The sequence below is a fragment of the Squalius cephalus genome (genome assembly GCF_949319135.1).
Source record: "Squalius cephalus genome assembly, chromosome: 1".
NCBI lineage: Eukaryota > Metazoa > Chordata > Actinopteri > Cypriniformes > Leuciscidae > Squalius > Squalius cephalus.
Genome location: NC_137122.1, coordinates 62,575,547 through 62,595,282, shown reverse-complemented (window position 1 = coordinate 62,595,282; position 19,736 = coordinate 62,575,547). Strand labels below are relative to the sequence as shown.

Genomic DNA, 19,736 nt, shown 5'->3' with positions numbered 1-19,736 from the left:
ACCATTAGGAGATATCATTAGGAAACATGGAATTAGCTTCCACTGTTATGCCGACGATACTCAGCTCTATATTTCTTCAAAACCTAACGAAACTTACCAATTCACAAAATTAACAGAATGCATAGCTGATATAAAAAATTGGATGACTCGTAATTTCCTACTTCTAAATTCTGAAAAAACAGAGATTCTAATTATTGGACAAAAAACGTCCTCACATAATAACCTAGAATACTGTCTAACACTTGATGGCTGCTCTGTTAAGTCTTCGTCGTCAGTTAGGAACCTGGGTGTGCTCTTTGATACCAATCTTTCATTTGAAAGTCACGTGTCTAGTATCTGTAAAACCGCATTTTTCCATCTTAAAAATATATCTAAATTACGTCATATGCTCTCATTGACAAATGCGGAACAATTAGTTCATGCTTTCATGACATCAAGGCTAGATTATTGTAATGCTCTACTGGGTGGTTGCCCTGCACGCTTAATAAACAAACTACAGCTAGTTCAAAACGCAGCAGCTCGAGTTCTTACTAGAACCAGGAAGTATGACCATATTAGCCCAGTTCTGTCAAAACTGCACTGGCTCCCTATTAAACATCGCATCAATTTTAAAATATTGCTGATTACTTACAAAGCACTAAATGGTTTAGCTCCGCAGTACTTGAGCGAGCTCTTAACGCATTATACTCCTTCACGTCTATTGCGATCTCAAAATTCCGGCCAGTTGATAATACCTAGAATATCAAAATCGACTGCTGGCGGTAGATCCTTCTCCTATTTAGCACCAAAACTTTGGAACAGTCTTCCTAACATTGTCCGGGAAGCAGACACACTCTGTCAGTTCAAATCTAGATTAAAGACACATCTCTTTGATCTAGCATTCACATAATACATTATAGACTTCTACAATTCAATATTAGGCTGCATAGATTAGGTCAGCTGGAACCGGGAACACTTCTCATAAATCCTGATGTACTTGTTACATCATGAGAAGAATGGCATCTACGCTAATTTTAGTGTCTGTGTTTATCCCGAGGTTTTCCCGCAGCCTGCCGGATCCAGGCCGTTTCCAGATCTGACGAAGGCCCTTCGCCTGGACCCGATGACAACGCAGTGCTGAAGTGCCAACTACATTTACATTACATTTATTCATTTAGCAGACGCTTTTATCCAAAGCGACTTACAAATGAGAACTAGTCTCTCCCTATGGAGGATCCCTTTCCCACTCTACAGATAAAGCGTCGTCGGGAAAACTCAATTTGCGTATCTACCCCGAATTGATAAAATAAAATAAAATTCTAAATTAAAACTATAAGGAAACACCAGTAATTTGTTTAGGCTTGGTTTGTATGGAATTCCAAACCTGCACACATATATTCAAACGCACATAACTATTGAACCCGTTCTTAATGCGCATCTGAACGTCATCAGCGTTTCTCACAGGATCACGTTTAAAGTTTGTGTAGAGAGAATGATGTCGTCTTGGCGACCCCTAATTTAATAACAAATGATCGTTGCGACGGAAGCGAATCAATCAAAACCAACTTTAGCTGGAAAATAACTTTATTAAAGAACCGCTATAAAGCCAAAACAATCTTACGTTAAATTATACATTTATCTCTGTAAAGCTGCTTTGAGACAATCTACATTGTTAAAAGCGCTATATAAATGAAGATGACTTGACTTGACTTGACTTGTTGCTGAAGCACAGCCGTTTCATACATTTTTACTTAAACTGTCTGATGCACCAGCTGTTAGATGTTGCGTGTGTATGGTAACCAGATTTCTCTTGGCAGTATACAAGATGGGATGGACAGGCAAACCCCCCAAAAATTTTTCTTTTTATTTATTTTTTTAATAAGAAGGATCATAAAGACATTGATTCTATTTAGTACTGCCCTGAAAAAGATTTTTCACATAACAGATGTTCAATAGCCTAGTCCACAAGACAAAATACAAACACAAAATACAAGACAAATTACATAGGCTTAATATTTAATATTGTGTGTCATTACCTGAATGGTCCACAACTGTTTTTTTTTTTTTTTTTTTTTTTTTGTAATGGTTGTTCATGAGTCCCTTGTTTGTCCTAAACAGTTAAACTGCCCAATGGTCTTCAGAAAAAAAACCCTCAGTTCCTGCACATTCTTTGCTTTTCCCGAACCGGTTACACTTTATTTTAAGGTGCCATTGTTACAGTGTAAATATATATTTAAGTACTGAGTAATATTAAGTAACTACATGTACTTACTATAGGGTTAGGGTAGGATTAGGATTTAGTTGAAGGTTAATTGCATGTAATTATGCATCATTTACTGTTATTACTATGGTAAGTACATGTAACATATGTAACACAGACACTGTAAAATAAAGTGTTACCCCAGAACCTTCTGCATATTTGACTCCTTACTAGCAGTGACTATAATTGTGAGATCCATTTTTTCACACTGGTGACAACTGAGGGACTCGTACACAACTATAACAAACGCTGCAAACATTTAGTGATGCTCAAGAAGGAAGCATCCATTAAGAGCCAGGGGGTTAAACTTTTGAACCTGATCGTTCATGTAAATTGTTCTTATTTTGTTTAAAAGTTAATTAATTAATTTAGTCCTGCCCTTCAGAGGCTAAATAAGATATTAGCATGTAAAACAAAATAAGAAAATTTAAACATCACCATCATCTTGCTCAAAAGTTTGTCCCTAGCTCTTAAAGCTACACTGTGTGATATTTTCCCCCATCTAGCGGTGAAATTGTATATGACTACCCAGTGAATATTAGTTTCTGTTCCTTTCAATTGCGAGGGCGTTTTAACTCCTATGGTGGCCGCATTATTCCAAGATTAACATGGCTTCCAGTTTGACTTCGTCCAATTGCACCTTTAAAACTATCACCTGTGATCCATCGCAGCTCAGATTTATGTTACAAGGTAAACAATACTTTTTCACCATTGACTTGAGGAAAAGTAACGCAAGTTATACTAGAGGTTGTTCTGGTGTTATGCACAACCATGCTATGGTTAGACAAGCAACTATAAAACTTCGAATTTATACAAATAGGCTGAATTACCTGTCGAGAAGAAAGCAGGCAACTTCGGCGTCCGTTTTAAAATCTTTGCTCCTCATGAGCTCTTTCCATCTGGGAAAAGTTACTCCAGTATTGACTTTGGTCTTGCTGATTTGCCTGTCGCGTTGACGTTTTAATTCTCTCTTTCGCTTCCTTGGCGACTCTGCTACATGTCCTCGAAAATAGGCGTGATCCTCCATCAGCAATCTTTCAAATCTGCCGGCAGTCGCGAGTAATCTCCCTCTCGCATTCGTCTCTGTGTCACTGAGTGTAAAGCGCGAAAGGCGAAGCTTGAATTTACAGGTATGTCCCTCTTTGGCTAATGTAGTTTCAAGATGGAGGGGCAACATGGTGACCGGCATTCGAACCCCTCACCCATATGTACTTTCAATGTCAGATTATAAACTTACGAGAATACTTTATTACTTGAAAGACGTAAGTATACATTAATGAGCACATATATTTTTGAAAGAACTAAGTGTTTTTTGCTAAGAATCAACAAAAAAAATTACACAGTGTAGCTTTAATGCATCGTGTTGCATTCTTCAGCATTACCTTGCAGATTCTGAAAGATGTATAATAGGTAAACGTATGACTGCAACTATACATTGCAATCATTTTGTAAGGGTTAAAATATTCATTTAAGAGCTCATTGTTGAGACCTTTCACCGGAATTTGATTGAGAGGCGACCTGACCAATCATAATGCAGATATCCGCCATTTTTGTCCAACAAACAAACCAAACCAGTTAGTAGTTTAAAGTCTAGTGGACTTGAACTTGAAAAATGGTGTGTATTGATTTCTTTTTGCAGTTTTGATGTTCATTCATGTTTAATTTGTGCTATAACTAGAAGAGATAATCAGTTCAAGTGCTGCTTGAACTGAGGCGCTACACATTAAAGTGTCAGTCATGTTTGAAATTACTGAGACTTTATTTCACACCAAAAGTAACCTGTTCTGTCTTGTCTGTTGGTGCATTGTCAGTGTCCTCTTTGCTCTGCAATATATTTTTTACTGTGTGAGAACATGATGGGCGGCGTGAGTGCGGAATGGCTTGTCGGATGTAGCAACAGTAACTAAGAGGGGCGGGTCTTTGTTAAAGGTCAATTTCAAATTATTTAAATCTTTGTGGACTCAGACTCGGGCGTTAAGGCCTTGGACTCAAGTCCGACTCGGCCCTCTTTGGACTCGGACTTGGACTCGATTGTTAAAGACTTGGATTTGACTCTGACTCGACAAAGGTGGACTCGGACCCAATAAATCAACTACAATATAATTTAATATATAGAATGCAAAAAACTGTACGTTAACAGAGCAGTTTGTCTGAATACATAGTATTTGAAAAACAGTCGGCAACAACTTTTGGCTAGATTCTAATGTGCGCATACGCTGGACACTTTACTATCCCATGAGGCCAAGGGAGAGGTTTTATGAATGGCAGTGAGGCCACATAACTGACGCTTGTAGGTCATATAATAATGACAACATGGCAGATGTAGTACATCCGGATTCCATTCATACTAAACACATTCATTATAGGGCTACACATCTTCTTGGGGTGGTTAATGACATTCTTCTGTCCATGGATTCAGGGTTAATAAACAAGTGCTGCATTTAACACAGTCTCCCATTAAATACTCATCTCTCCCCTTTTTTGATATCGGTATCACTGGTTCAGCTCTTTCCTGGATCCTTTCCTACATCAGCGACAGAAAGTGTTATATCACAATAGGTCACTGCTCCACTTACACTGGGTGTTCTTTAAGGTTCAGTTCTTGGCCCACTACTGTTCATCATTTATATATATCCACTTGGACTTCAATTTCATTGCTATGCTAATGACATTCAAATTTTCCTCACCACCAGCTCTAATAGAGCATCCCTGCCCAACTCACTTACTGCATGTATCAGGATTATCAAGCATTGGATGTCCCCGAATTTCCTCAAGTTAAATAATAACACAACTGAAATATTGATGATCGGCTCTGCTGCCTCAGTCAAAAGGATGGACCGGTCCTTTGATATTGATGGGGTTCATGTTAAGCCTTCTTCATCCATCCGTAACCTTGGTGTTGTATTTGATCCAACTCTTTTTGCTCTCATATTTCTTCTGTTGTTAAAACCTTTTTTTTTTTCGATTTTCGTAATATTGCACATCTTCGATCTTCTCTAGCTGATGCTGACACCTTAATTCATGCATCAATCGATTGCAGTGTGTGTTCTCACATCGACCAGGCATTCTGCTCACATTACTCCTCTGCTCATCACTGGTTACCCGTGGCATCACGAATTCACTTTAAGATATTACTTCTAACATTTAAGGCATTAAATGGTCTTGCACCTCCATATCCATCTGATCTACTTTACTCCTACCACCCTGCCCGGTCCCTTAGATCAGCTGAACTTGTTTTTTTGTTTGTTTTTTTGTCCACTGTAGGTGGAAGTTCATTTAGAGTTAATGCTCCTAAATTATGGAATTCACTACCCCTTACACTTTGTTATATCTCATCTATGGCTACCTTCAAGACTCAGCTAAAAACATATCTATTTAGCATGTACTTTGGATAATGTGGCTATATGTATCCTTATGTGTTTGTAATGTGTGTGTGGGTGTGTAAATGTATTGTAATGTACAATGTAAAGTGACCTTGAGCTACGGAAAGGCGCTATATAAATACAACTTCTAAGTACCTCAAAATGTTGAGTTGACAGTTTGGATTCTTCAGTCCAGCACTGAGCAGCTTCACTCCTGAATCCTGCAGGTCATTGTTACTCAGGTCCAGCTCTCTCAGGGAGGAGTTTGATGACTGTAGAACTGAAGCCACAGTTTCACAGTGCTGATCAGTGAGATTACAGGATGTTAATCTGAAAAAAGAGAGGACTCTTGTTAAAAGGTTATGATCAGTCAAGAGCTTGTTAATGATGGAGAAGCTTCTGAGCACTGGAGAGACGTTAGAGAGCGGGAAGGCCTGGGTTGCACTTACATTTTACATTACATACACTTACATGTTCTTACAGTGTACTTACTTTAGAAAGTACTGGGTAATATAAGGTAACTGCATGGGTTAAGGTTAGGTTTAGGGGTAGGTTCATGGTGATAACCTAGTTAGTACCCAGTTATTGTAATTACTATTATAACATATTAATTAGCTTATGTAATAAGTACATATTATGTACAAGAGGAAAAGGACTCTAAAATAAAGTGCTATCAAGGCCTGAAAACGGATGCCGAGGTTGCTTTGTTTCTGCTCGATATGCAAATAACATTGTTTTTTTTGCTGTTTTAAAGAACCAAGGTATGATGTTGTTGTTGCTGAAGCACAGCCGTTTCATATATTTTTACTCAAACTGTCTGATGCACCAGCTGCTAGATGTTGCGTGTGTACGGTAACCAGATTTCTCTTGGCGGTATACAAGATGGGATGGACAGGCAACCCCCCAAAACATTTTAATTATTTATTTATTTTTTAATAAGAAGGATCATAAAGACATTGATTCTATTTAGTACTGCCCTGAAAAAACTTTTTCACATAACAGATGTTCAATAGCCTAGTCCACAAGACAAAATACAAACACAAAATACAAGGCAAATTACATAGGCTTGATTTTTAATATTGTGTGTCATTACCTGAATGATCCACAACTGTTTTTTTTAGTTTTGTTTTTTGTAATGGTTGTTCATGAGTCCCTTGTTTGTCCCGAACAGTTAAACTGCCCAATGGTCTTTAGAAAAAAAAACTCAGTTCCTGCACATTCTTTGCTTTTCCAGAAACTTCTGCATATTTGACTCCTTACTAGCAGTGACTATAATTGTGAGATCCATTTTTTCACACTGGTGACAACTGAGGGACTCGTACACAACTATAACAAACGCTGCAAACATTTAGTGATGCTCAAGAAGGAAGCATCCGTTAAGAGCCAGGGGGTTAAACTTTTGAACTTGATCGTTCGTGTAAATTGTTCTTATTTTGTTTAAAAGTTAATTAATTAATTTAGTCCTGCCCTTCAGAGGCTAAATAAGATATTAGCATGTAAAACAAAATAAGAAAATTTAAACATCACCATCATCTTGCTCAAAAGTTTGCCCCTAGCTCTTAATGCATCGTGTTGCATTCTTCAGCATTACCTTGCAGATTCTGAAAGATGTATAATAGGTAAACGTATGTTTACGTTGACTAGTAGGCTCAGAGACATTTTCTGGTCAATCCTGTTCCTGGAGTACCTAACAGCACTGCACATTTTCAAATTCAACTCATCAGCTAGTTAATATTCACTCCAAGACCTCTAATATGTATGTTAGATAAGAGAGACATTAAAAATGTACAGTCCTGGGATTGAAAACCACTGACCTAAATCAAGATATTTCTTATTTTAATACATCATCACCGCAACTAGATATATGAGGTAGCCTAATTTTAAAAGGGTGATTTCTAGACCAGGAAAATGAATATATTTTTCTAAAAATGCTTAATCCTTATCCAGCAAATTATGAACAATGGAAAAGTCATGTAAATTCATTGGTTGAAAAGATATTCAGCTTTTAAAACTTCAGAAATGTAATTACTTGTATTTCAATTATAATTACAAATTAAAATAATTATTTTAAATATTTTAATCTGTAGACACTTCAAATTTATGTAAATAAAAAAGTAATTAAAGCGCATTCAGCTAAACTATTAGCCTACATGAGAGGTATTATGTTCATATTTCAAATCAGTTGATATTATGTTCATTTTTCACACTCACAGAGCTTTTCTGCAGTTCCTCAGAGCAGGTAACAGTCTCCTTCGACCCTCTTGTGATGATATGTTGTTTTTAAGGTCAAACTCATCCATCACCTTTTCTGACATCAAGATCAAGTTTGCCAAAGTTGAACATTGTGCAAGAGTAAGGTTTTGGTTACTTGTTCCAGATTGTAAAAATGCCTGCATTTCTTCAACAAGAGAACTATCCTTCATCTCAATCAAGCAGTGACACAGATTCATCCATCTTTCAGGGCTGACATTGTCTTTTGGACTTTCTGTGTTTTCGTGTTTTTTAAGGTTCTGGATTATTTTCTTGATGCTCTTTGGGTTGTTCTTTGTGTGAATCAGCAGATCCTTTAAGAGTCTCTGATTGGACTCCAGTGAGATGCCATGAAGGAATCGAAGGAAAAGATCCAGGTGTCCATTTTTACTCTTCAAGGCTTTATTCATTGCTCCCTTCAGAAACACATCAAGAGAAACAAATCTACACCAAGTTCTGGACTTTCCTGTCAGGAACATTTTCATAACTTCACTGTTCTTGTGTAAATAACAGAAAAACACATACAGTGCTGCAAAAAACTCCTGAAAGCTGAGATGTACAAAGCTGTAAACCTTCCTGTGATAAATCACAGATTCCTCCTTAAAGATCTCAGTGCAAATCCCAGAATACACTGAGGCGTCAGTGACGTCTATGCCGCTCTCAATCAGGTCCTCCTCATAGAACATCACATTGCCCTTCATCAGCTGATTGAAAGCCAGTTCAGCAAGTTTCACAATCACTCCTCTGTTGGACTGCAGGAGTTTCTCTGGATCTCTCTCTTCATACTTCTGGTTCCTCATACTAGTTTGAATGAGGAGGAAGTGTATGTACATTTCAGTCAGAGTTTGAGGGATTTCTGCACTGAGATCTTGTTTCAGGATGTTTTGAAGCACAGTGGCTGAGATCCAGCAGAAGACGGGTATGTGACACATGATGTGGAGGCTTCTTGCTCTTCTGATGTGTGAGATGATTCTGCTGGCTTGATCCTCATCACTGATTCTCTTCCTGAAATATTCCTCCTTCTGAGGCTCATTGAATCCCTGAATTTCTGTCATGCGGTTGATGTATTTTGAGGGGATCTGATTGGCTGCTGCTGGTCTGGTGGTGATCCAGATGAGAGCAGAGGGAAGCAGATCTCCTTTCATGAGGTTTGACATCAACACACCCACTGATGAATACTCAGCCATATCAGAAACTTTCTCACTGTCTGAAAACATCAGTGTAATTTTGCTTTCATCCAGACCATCAAATATGAACACAACTGTACATTCATCATACATCTTTGAGTCCAGATCTTGAAGTTCAGGATGAAAGTCCAGCAGAAGTCTGTGAAGACTGTACTGATGATCTTTAATTAAGTTCAGCTCTCTAAATGGAATAACAAACATGAAATCTACTTCCTGATTGGCTTTTCCCTCTGCCCAGTCCAGAATGAACTTCTGCACAGAGACGGTTTTTCCAATTCCAGCGATGCCTTTAGTAAGAACAGTCTTGATTTTGTCCTTCTTCTCTCTTCTCTTCTCCTCATATCCTAGTTCAGGTGAAGGATCAAAGATGTCATTGCAGTTGATTGGAGTGTCTTGGAGGGTCTTGTAACTTTTCTCCATCTGTAACACCTCATGTTCTTCATTCACCCCTTCACTCTCTCCCTCTATGATGTACAGCTGTGTGTAAATCCTGTTCAGGGGGGTCTGATTCTCTTGTAGTTTGATTCCCTCAAATAAGCTCTCATACTTGTTCTTCATGCTGGTTTTGTGCTGGTCTTTGACTCTCTGCAGATCATCATGCACTGGCTGGTGAGAATCGAGCTGCAGGGCTGCTTCTGTGTCATGATGACTGATGTGTTTCTGACAGGAGGAGGATGTGCTGGTCTGACATGACACATCTCTGATCTGGTCAGCTCTCCCACCACTGAAAACACATTAAGATGAACAGAGACACAAAAACCTCTGTTAAAATAAATATAAAATCATACTACATGTAGAAACTGACTTCCTTAAGTTTTTTTTTTGTTTGTTTATTGTTCTATTATGTACGTTTTGTTAACTCCATGTCTAAATTGTACGTCTATCAGTATAACAATAACATTGTGTTGTCATACACACACACACAGGTACACTACCACACCTTTTCAAATGCATACACTCACATATATACATATGCAGTACTAACAAGCCCATATATTAATATACATACATATCATTTATTTATTCATTTTGTATTTTTTTGAGAAATGTCGCCAATCACTTTTTTATCCTGGAATGTCCGTGGACTTGGCTCCCAGACAAAGAGGATCAAAATTTTTAATCATATAAAAAAATTACAAGCAGACATATGTCTTCTCCAAGAAACACATTTATCTGAATCTGATCAAAACAAAATCAAATCATCACAGTATCATTCATATTCTGCCCACTACAACACGAAACAGAGAGGGGTATGTATTCTAATAAATAAAAAAATACCATTTGTTCATAACACCACAATTACAGACCCAGAGGGACGTTTTATCATAATTAACATTTCAATTAAAAACAACTCAGTCACAATAGGACATTTATATGGCCCAAACACAGATGACCCATCTTTTTTTCAGAATTTTTTTTCTTCCATTTCAAATATTTCTAATTGTCCAATCATAATAGCAGGTGATTTCAACACAGTTTTAGATCCAACTACAGATAGATGTAACAACATTGACAATAAAGGCATCTGGAAATCTGCAGAAACCATAAAACAGTTAATGTGGGATCTTGGTCTTGGCGATAGTTGGCGCCTCCAGCATCCGGACATTAAAGCATTCTCATTTTTTTCACCAGTTCATCATTCATATTCTCGCATTGACTTTTTTCTCACCAGTAATTCTATTATATCCAATATTTCCGAATCAAAGATCCACCCAATAATCATTAGTGATCATGCTCCATTAACATTAAAATTGAATATAACCACTGCACATAAACCCATTTCTAATACCTCACTTCTACAAGACCACGATTTCAACAGCTACTTTAAAAGAGAGTGGGCTTGCTTTCTAGAGATGAATGACTCCCCGGAAACATCCCCATCTCTTCTGTGGGAAACAGGAAAGGCAGTATTAAGAGGAAAAATAATTTCATATTCCACTTACAAAAAAAAAAGAAAAAGGAAAAGAACAACAAGATGAACTAGAACAGAAAATTAAATAACTAGAAGACATCAACATAAATAACCCAACAGAAGAAACACAGGATATGCTAAGAAAATATAAATCGCAATTAAATAAACTAATTAATATGCATACTCAATTCCTTATTCACAGACTACGACAAGAACACTTCCATCATAGTAATAAATCTGGTAAATACCTGGCTAATCAAATCAAACACAATAAAGAAAAAACAACTATATCAGTCATTAAGGACTCAGCAGGGACACCCACCAACTCACCAGAAGAAATAAATCAAATCTTTCAAAAATTTTACAGTAAACTATATTCCCCTGAAAAGAATCCATCCCAGGATGACATAAATCTGTTTCTTAGCAATATCAACTTACCTCAACTTAACAAACAGCAAATAGATACTATAGAATTGCCTGTATCAGAACAAGAACTTTCTAATGCTCTTAAACACATGCCCAACAATAAATCACCAGGTCCTGATGGCTTCCCTGCTGAGTTCTACAAACAATTTTGGTCTATCTTATCACCACTTTTCATACGGTTGATCAAAACAAAAATCAAAACTTCCAGACACCATGAACACAGCCACAATTGCACTCCTCAAACCCAATAAAGATCCAACATTACCGTCAAGTTATCGCCCAATCTCACTAATTAACGTAGACACTAAAATAATTGCTAAAGCTCTTTCCCATAGAATAGAAAAAAATCATGCCAACTATAATCCATCCCGACCAAACCGGTTTCATTAAAGGTAGACAAGCATCAAACAATACCCGCAGACTCATAAACCTAATTCACCACTCATCAATAAACAAAAACAAATCTGTCATAGTCACTCTTGATGCGGAAAAAGCATTTGATAAAGTAAACTGGAAATTCCTGTTTTCCACATTAGAGAGGTTTGGTTTTGGGGAGTCATTCATCAACTGGGTTAAAATTCTCTACACATCACCCTCAGCCACTGTCATTACTAACGGACTAACATCACGCAGCTTCACTCTACACCGGGGAACTAGACAAGGATGCCCACTCTCTCCATCTCTATTCACCATATTCATCGAACCGCTTGCAGCAGCTGTCCGTCAAAACAACTACATCAAAGGAATTCAAACATTAAACATACACCATAAAATAAGTCTTTACGCTGATGATATATTATTATACTTACAAAACCCCCAAAAATCATTACAAGAAACAATAAAACTCATTGATACCTTTTCAAACATTTTTGAATACTCAATTAACTGGAATAAATCAGCTATACTTCCATTAAATTCCACCAGTGTGGATGTGACATCCCAAACATCAAAAATCCCTTTGTGCACCAATCACATCACATATTTGGGAATCAATGTTCCCGCCAAGCTGCCAGAGTTGTTTGCACTCATCTATACCCCATTACTTAAAAAAATAGATGACGATATTCAACGTTGGATGAATTTACCATTATCAATCATGGGCAGAATATCAGTAACAAAAATGTCTATACTCCCAAAAATAAACTACTTATTTTCAATGATTCCAACACAGCCCACTCGTATCTGGTTCAAATCTTTAGATTCAATTATTACAAAATTCTACTGGAAAAACAAGACCCCAAGAATCAAATTAACAACCCTACAGAAACCAAAATCACAAGGTGGATTAGAGGCACCACATTTTTATAATTATTTTCTGGCAAATCAACTCCAAAACATATACAAATGGATTCAACCTAACTCTTCAGAATACACATGGCAAGATATTGAACAATCAATCTGCAAAGACATTAGCATCTCAGAATTACCTTTTCACAGTCAAACAATCAAAAAACATCACTGTTTTAAAATGCCAACAATAGGAGCAACTCTGACAGCCTGGTGGAAGTTCCATCAGATCACAAATTCCCCACTCATACCATGTAAATACACCCCAATTTGGAATAACCGAGATTTTTTAGCTAACAAGAAGCCACTAAACTTTCGCACATGGGCAGATAAGGGAATCACACAACTACAGCATATTATTAATAACAACAACCTGGCACCATTTTCCCATATAGCCCAGACATACAGCATCGGGAGTAATTGCTTCTTGGAATATTTACAAATCAAATCGTCAATTAGGGTTAGGAAGAGATGGAAACTGTGTCTAATACTTAAATTAAATATCCAAGGGAAGGGAAAAGGGGGAAAGAGGGAATGGGAAGGGAGGGGGAAGGGGAAGGAGGAAGGAGGGAAGGGGGGAAAAAAGAGGAAAGGAAAAGAGGAAGAGGGGAAGGGGGAGGAGGAGAAGGAAAAGGGAAAAAAAGAGAAAGTTTACGTACTGCTTTATTACCCAACCTTTTTTTTTTTCCACAGATTGAAAGAGCAAAGGAAAAAAAAAGGAAAAAATAGGAGGGGGGGAGGTGAGAAGGAAGAAGGGAAAGAGGAGAAGAAAGAAGGAAAAGAAGGGAAGGGAAGGGAGAAAGGAAGGGGAGAGAAGGAAAAAAAAAAGAGAGAAGAAAAAAAGAAATCTTCACTCAGAGGGTAAGGGTGACGGGGGCATGGCAACCTGGGCATTGCACTGGACTGATGTTATTTTATGATTATTATTGTAATATGTGTGTATATATATGTGTGTATGTATATGTGTATATATATATATATATATATATATATATATATATATATATATATATATATATATATATATATACTCCTTATTTTTATTTTTTTATTTTATTTTTATTTTTTTGCTCTTTCCTTTTCCTCTAATTATTATTATTATTATTATTATTATTATTATTATTATTATTATTATTATTATTATTATTATTTGTCCTCTCCCTGATTTCCCAACCTCCCCCCACCTCTTCATTACTATCATTAATATCATTACTATCATTAATATTACTACTTATACTTTTGTTTTCATTACTATTATCACTGTTCTGATTTGTCCTTCTGTTATCTTATTATCATTACTATCGAGTGTTTATACCATTGTCATTATTCAAGTTGCTGGTGTAGTAGTAGTAGCAGTTAATGTAGTAGTAGAGATTGTAGTAGTAGTTGTGGTTGTAGTTGTAGCAGTTATTGTAGTAGTAGAGATTGTAGTAGTAGTTGTGGTTGTTGAAGTAGTAGTTGCAGTTAATGTAGTAGTAGAGATTGTAGTAGTAGTTGTGGTTGTAGTTGTAGCAGTTATTGTAGTAGTAGAGATTGTAGTAGTAGTTGTGGTTGTTGAAGTAGTAGTTGCAGTTAATGTAGTAATAGAGATTGTAGTAGTAGTTGTGGTTGTAGTTGTAGCAGTTATTGTAGTAGTAGAGATTGTAGTAGTAGTTGTGGTTGTTGAAGTAGTAGTTGCAGTTAATGTAGTAATAGAGATTGTAGTAGTAGTTGTGGTTGTAGTTGTAGCAGTTATTGTAGAAGTAGAGACTGTAGTAGTAGTTGTGGTTGTTGAAGTAGTAGTTGCAGTTAATGTAGTAGTATATTGTAGTAGTAGTTGTGGTTGTAGTTGTATCAGTTATTGTAAAAGTAGAGACTAGTAGTAGTTGTGGTTGTTGAAGTAGTAGTTGTAGTAGTAGACGTTATAGTATTTTTAGTAGTCACTCCTTACCACTGATTGATTTCTTTATATTTGTTTTATTTATATCTGTTATTTGTTTTCATATACTGACTTATACATGTTTATGTATGTATGTTTATTTGTATATATATATCTTCCTTTTTTTTCCTCTCTATCTCTTGTTCTTCAAAGTATATACTGTGATACGTCCACCCAGTTACCTTTACATGCACACATGCACACACGCACACACACAAATGCACGCATCTGTCAGTTCCTGACTGTATTGGTTTTGTTTTGCTCGTTTGTTTGTTTGTTTATTTGTTTTCCCTGTTTGTGATCCCAATTTATGTACATCCTGCATATTCCAATAAAAAAAAAAGAAAAAAAAAGAAACTGACTTCCTAATATCACACATGGAGATCCTCGCATGTTCCCGCACAGGTTTTATTTACCCATGTTGCCAACAAACTGTTAATTAATAATGAACATCAGGCATTTGGGGGCAGATAATGACCTGCATATTAAAAGTAATGAGACATCAATATTTCAGTAGTCAAAATGTTCGAATAAAAGAGAAAGGCGGCTAAAATTTTTAACCAGATTTAACAGAAACCATTATTTTAAAATATTACAGAAACACTGACATGAAGAAAAAGCAGTGTTCATGTGAAATGATTACATGTAATTGATTTACTTGTAAATGGTGACAGATGATCCTTAAATCAACAGTTATTCTGAAGAATATGTAAAGTTTGCTGTTGCTAACATAATTAGGCAAAAAAAAAAAAGAAAATAAAATAACATGATAATCAACAGCTGGCTTACTTTTCCATTTGTTGACATGACATGTTTTGATTCAGATGGTAAATATCGTATTAAGTTGGGTGTCCAACTTAGAGATAATCATCATATTCATAATGAAACCATTATATATATATATATATATATATATATATATATATATATATAAATTATATTAATCATATAATAAAATATCACAATTATTGTTACTACTGTAAACCCAATATAATTTGTTTATGGGATCTCCTTCAAAGCTTTCAGAATCTTTAGTTTTTAAATATTTTTTTCTGTGTTTTTAAATTGAACAGTTTAATTTTAATGACAGTATAAACAAAAATGCATTTCCTTTATTTATTAAATAAACAGAACTAAAGTGATTGTTTTGAACAAGTATTAACTTTGATATTATGCAAAACACATTACTTTATTGCTAAAGTATTTGTATCAATACTGGGGGCCTTTTGCTCCATCCTGGTGAGTCTTTTAAATATTATTATAACTGTATGAGGCGGCAATAAGGTATTTTTTATTTTTATTTTTTTACCCAGACTCTGGATAGTTGGGGGTCAAAGGCTTAAAGGTTATTGCCACCTCATACATATATATGAGTTTTTACCAAAACAAACCACTTTAATGATTTATTTTTTCCACAAAATGTATTAATCCATCAATATTCAATAAAAACATGTATTTATTCTGCAATCATATACTATGCATAAAGAGCAAATGGCTCTGAATAGAGAGTGAGATTCTAGAGGCAGCCAGAAAAACATACTAGATCAACTAGATCAGTTAATATTAGATCAATACTAGTATTAAAACTGCAGACCTGAGTTCACCTTCACTACACAACAGTTTGACAGTGTTTAGACCCTCAACATAACAATAATCTCAGACAGCAGCGTTTGATCAATATCATCAGCTCTGTCGGCCTAGAGAAGTTTTAGATGCTGCTCTGGGGTGCGTTTCCCGTACAACTATATAGCTTGCTGCTTAACTACCATAGTACGATGCATCGTTGTAGAAATCAACTAGCTAGTCACGACTGTTTCCCAAAACCGTATGTCGCAAAGTATCGTTCAACCAAGTTGGTTTATGACGTCTCGCACGTGGTGGACTAATAACTTATTTTAATTAATCTGTTTGAGATTGAATTAACGCTAGATTTTGTCATATAAGTTACAGACATGGCATCTGAAGACCATTTCTAATTTTTCTCAGTTATTTTGCTTTATTACCAGACTCAATATTTGGCTCGTTCTTACATAGTAGAGCACGTTCGCACATGCGCAGTCTTCAAAAACGGTGCTTTAACCCTTGTGTGGTGTTCGGGTCATTTTGACCCGGAGAGAATTTTCTTTTACCCCAAAATACTAGTTAATGTTATCGCTTTGGACTGAAACTTAGTGACTTTATTCACAGATGGTATAACTACTTCTCAAATGTTTTTTGACAATTTTCTTACTTTTTTAGGGGGGATTTTTTCACCTTGTTACACTTGTGGTCTTCCCGGTCAAAAATGACCGGACTACAAGAAATTGCTTAGAAATCACTTGTTATGCAATATTATCACCCAATATTGGATTCAATCGTTTTGTCAACTTGTTCTCTTTCAATTAGGACTGGTTTTATATTTCTATTTGCATCTGATTAATCGTAGGCCTCATTTATTTGACAGTAGGCATCTCATTTTTTGAGTAAAAAAAACATTATTTTTGAATAATTTTGGAAATTTTAAATAAAATCTGAAGAAAATTGGCACTGTTGATCACACTAGTCTACTTTAATATTTCACCAGGAATTTTGTTTTGAAAAACTTTTATTTTGTACAAAATGGCACATTGTCACACTTGTGGTCTTCCCGGTCAAAAATGACCGGCCTACAAAAAATTGCTTATAAATCACTCTTTATGCAATATTATCACCCAATATTGGATTCAATCTTTTTGTCAACTTGTTCTCTTTCAATTAGGACTGGTTTTATATTTCTATTTGCATCTGATTAATTGTAGGCCTCATTTATTTGAGAGTAGGCATCTCAATTTTTGAGTAAAAAAATTTTATATTTTTGAATAATTTTGGGAAAATAAAATAAAATCTGAAGAAAATTGGCACTGTTGATCACACTAGTGTACTTTAATTTTTCACCAGGAATTTGGTTTTGAAAAACTTTTATTTTTTACAATATGGCACAGAGTTACACTTGTGGTGTTCCACTGGGCCATTGAGGGCCATTGTGGGCCATTGTTTCAATGGGCCATTGAAAGTGAATGGGAGAGACCAATGCAAACAATGAATGGAACAACACAAAATAGGTATCATTTTAAAGCTTAGAATCTCAGCTTTTTAATGCATCTAATCACTTTGATCAACTCCTAACGAGAGCCGAGTTATCTCTCTAAAACAGAGTGTACCACCCGCAGGCGCCACCTAGCTGCGAAATAAATAATCATAATATTTTTCAAAACTTTTACCTTGATCAACTTAAAATAGGTGTCATTTGAAAGCTTAGAGTCTGACATTTACAATGAATGTAGCCAATTTGATAAACTCCTAAGTAGTGCTGAGTTATTTGCTGATAAATAAAAAAAAACAAATTCATAATTTATAAACTACTTTTTTGTACTACATTCAGCAATATGTCAAATACATCATACAGCTCAGATAGTCCTGTGTCATATGTCATTTGAAAGGTCTCAATGAGTAGAATACAGCAAGCATAATTGTTTCAGGCTTTTTATTAAACTTGAGCGAGGTTTTTGTAAAAGAAGCCCTTCAAGAGACCCATGTGTAAACCATATATGGATGATGGAATTTTAGACACATTTCCGCTCGTAACTTCATGAAACATGCTCCGATTGTGGAAAATGACACATCATTATTTACAGCAGATGCTTACAATTAAAATGAGTCCAAACTCAACATAATCCATCACACAGAACTAAATATATTCCTCATGGAGTTCTAACACAAAAAATACCACAGACACACAGACTCACATAGCCAAGCAAGGTAGCTTAGACTTGGCCTTTTTACTCGTATATTCATGAAACATACATCGATCATGAAAAATGAAACATGGTTATTTACAGCAGGAGCTCACGATTAAAAAGAGCCCAAACTCAGCATAATCCATCACTCAGATCTAAAGATATTCCTCATGGCGTTTTAACACAAAAAATACCACAGACGCACCTAGCCAAGTATATACTCATGAAGCTCTCACGTTTGGTTTTCGCTCATAACTTCACAAAGCATGCACAGATCGTAGAAAAATGTACATCATTATTTTGAGTAGACTATCACAATTAAAAAGAGCCCAAACTCAGCATAATCCATCACTCAGATCTAAAGATATTCCTAATGGAGTTGTAACACACAAACCCCCACAGGCGCTCACAGAGCCTTGAATATAGATGTAGCCTAGCACTTATGTCGCGTTTTAACTCATAACTCAATGAAGCATGCATAAATTGTGAAAAATGGCACATCATTATTTACATGAGATTGTTAAGATTAAAAAGAGCCCAAACTCACCATAATCCATCACATGCACATATGTGTACATAAACAATGAACATGCTCCTGAAAACTTTTCAGTCTCTCCCATTCACTTTCAATGGCCCATTGAAACAATGGCCCTCAATGGCCCAGTGGAACACCACAAGTGTAACTCTGTGCCATTTTGTACAAAATAAAAGTTTTTCAAAATCTAATTCCTGGTGAAAAATTAAAGTAGACTAGTGTGATCAACAGTGCCAATTTTCTTCAGATTTTATTTAATATTTCCAAAATTATTCAAAAATAATGTTTTTTTTACTCAAAAAATGAGATGCCTACTCTCAAATAAATGAGGCCTACGGTTAATCAGATGCAAATAGAAATATAAAACCAGCCCTAATTGAAAGAGAACAAGTTGACAAAAAGATTGAATCCAATATTGGGTGATAATACAACATAACAAGTGATTTATAAGCTATTTTGTGTAGTCCGGTCATTTTTGACCGGGAAGACCACAAGTGTGACAATGTGCCATTTTGTACAAAATAAAAGTTTTTCAAAACAAAATTCCTGGTGAAATATTAAAGTAGACTAGTGTGATCAACAGTGCCAATTTTCTTCAGATTTTATTTAATATTTCCAAAATTATTCAAAAATATTGTTTTTTTTACTCAAAAAATTAGATGCCTACTGTCAAATAAATGAGGCCTATGATTATTCAGATGCAAATAGAAATATAAAACCAGTCCTAATTGAAAGAAAACAAGTTGACAAAACGATTGAATCCAAAATTGGGTGATAATATTGCATAACGAGTGATTTATAAGCAATTTTTTGTAGGCCGGTCATTTTTGACCGGGAAGACCACAAGTGTGACAATGTGCCATTT

General features: G+C 35.8%; 1 protein-coding gene across 3 annotated transcripts in view; it reads right to left on the bottom strand.

The window, feature by feature from the left end:
- The window catches only part of LOC307170726 (protein NLRC3-like), a 148,618-nt gene that overhangs the window by 27,948 nt on the left and 100,934 nt on the right, over positions 1 to 19,736 (bottom strand). Inside the window, exons 3-5 of one of the 3 annotated variants that reach the window (XM_079891948.1) lie at positions 7,813 to 9,762; positions 5,758 to 5,931; positions 3,070 to 3,330 (exon numbers count right to left, since the gene is read on the bottom strand). In XM_079891948.1, coding sequence (XP_079748074.1) covers positions 3,070 to 3,330; positions 5,758 to 5,931; positions 7,813 to 9,762 — 2,385 coding nt within the window. The remainder of the gene's footprint in view (positions 1 to 3,069; positions 3,331 to 5,757; positions 5,932 to 7,812; positions 9,763 to 19,736) is intronic. The other 2 variants (XM_079891949.1, XM_079891950.1) reach the window with 2 other exon arrangements.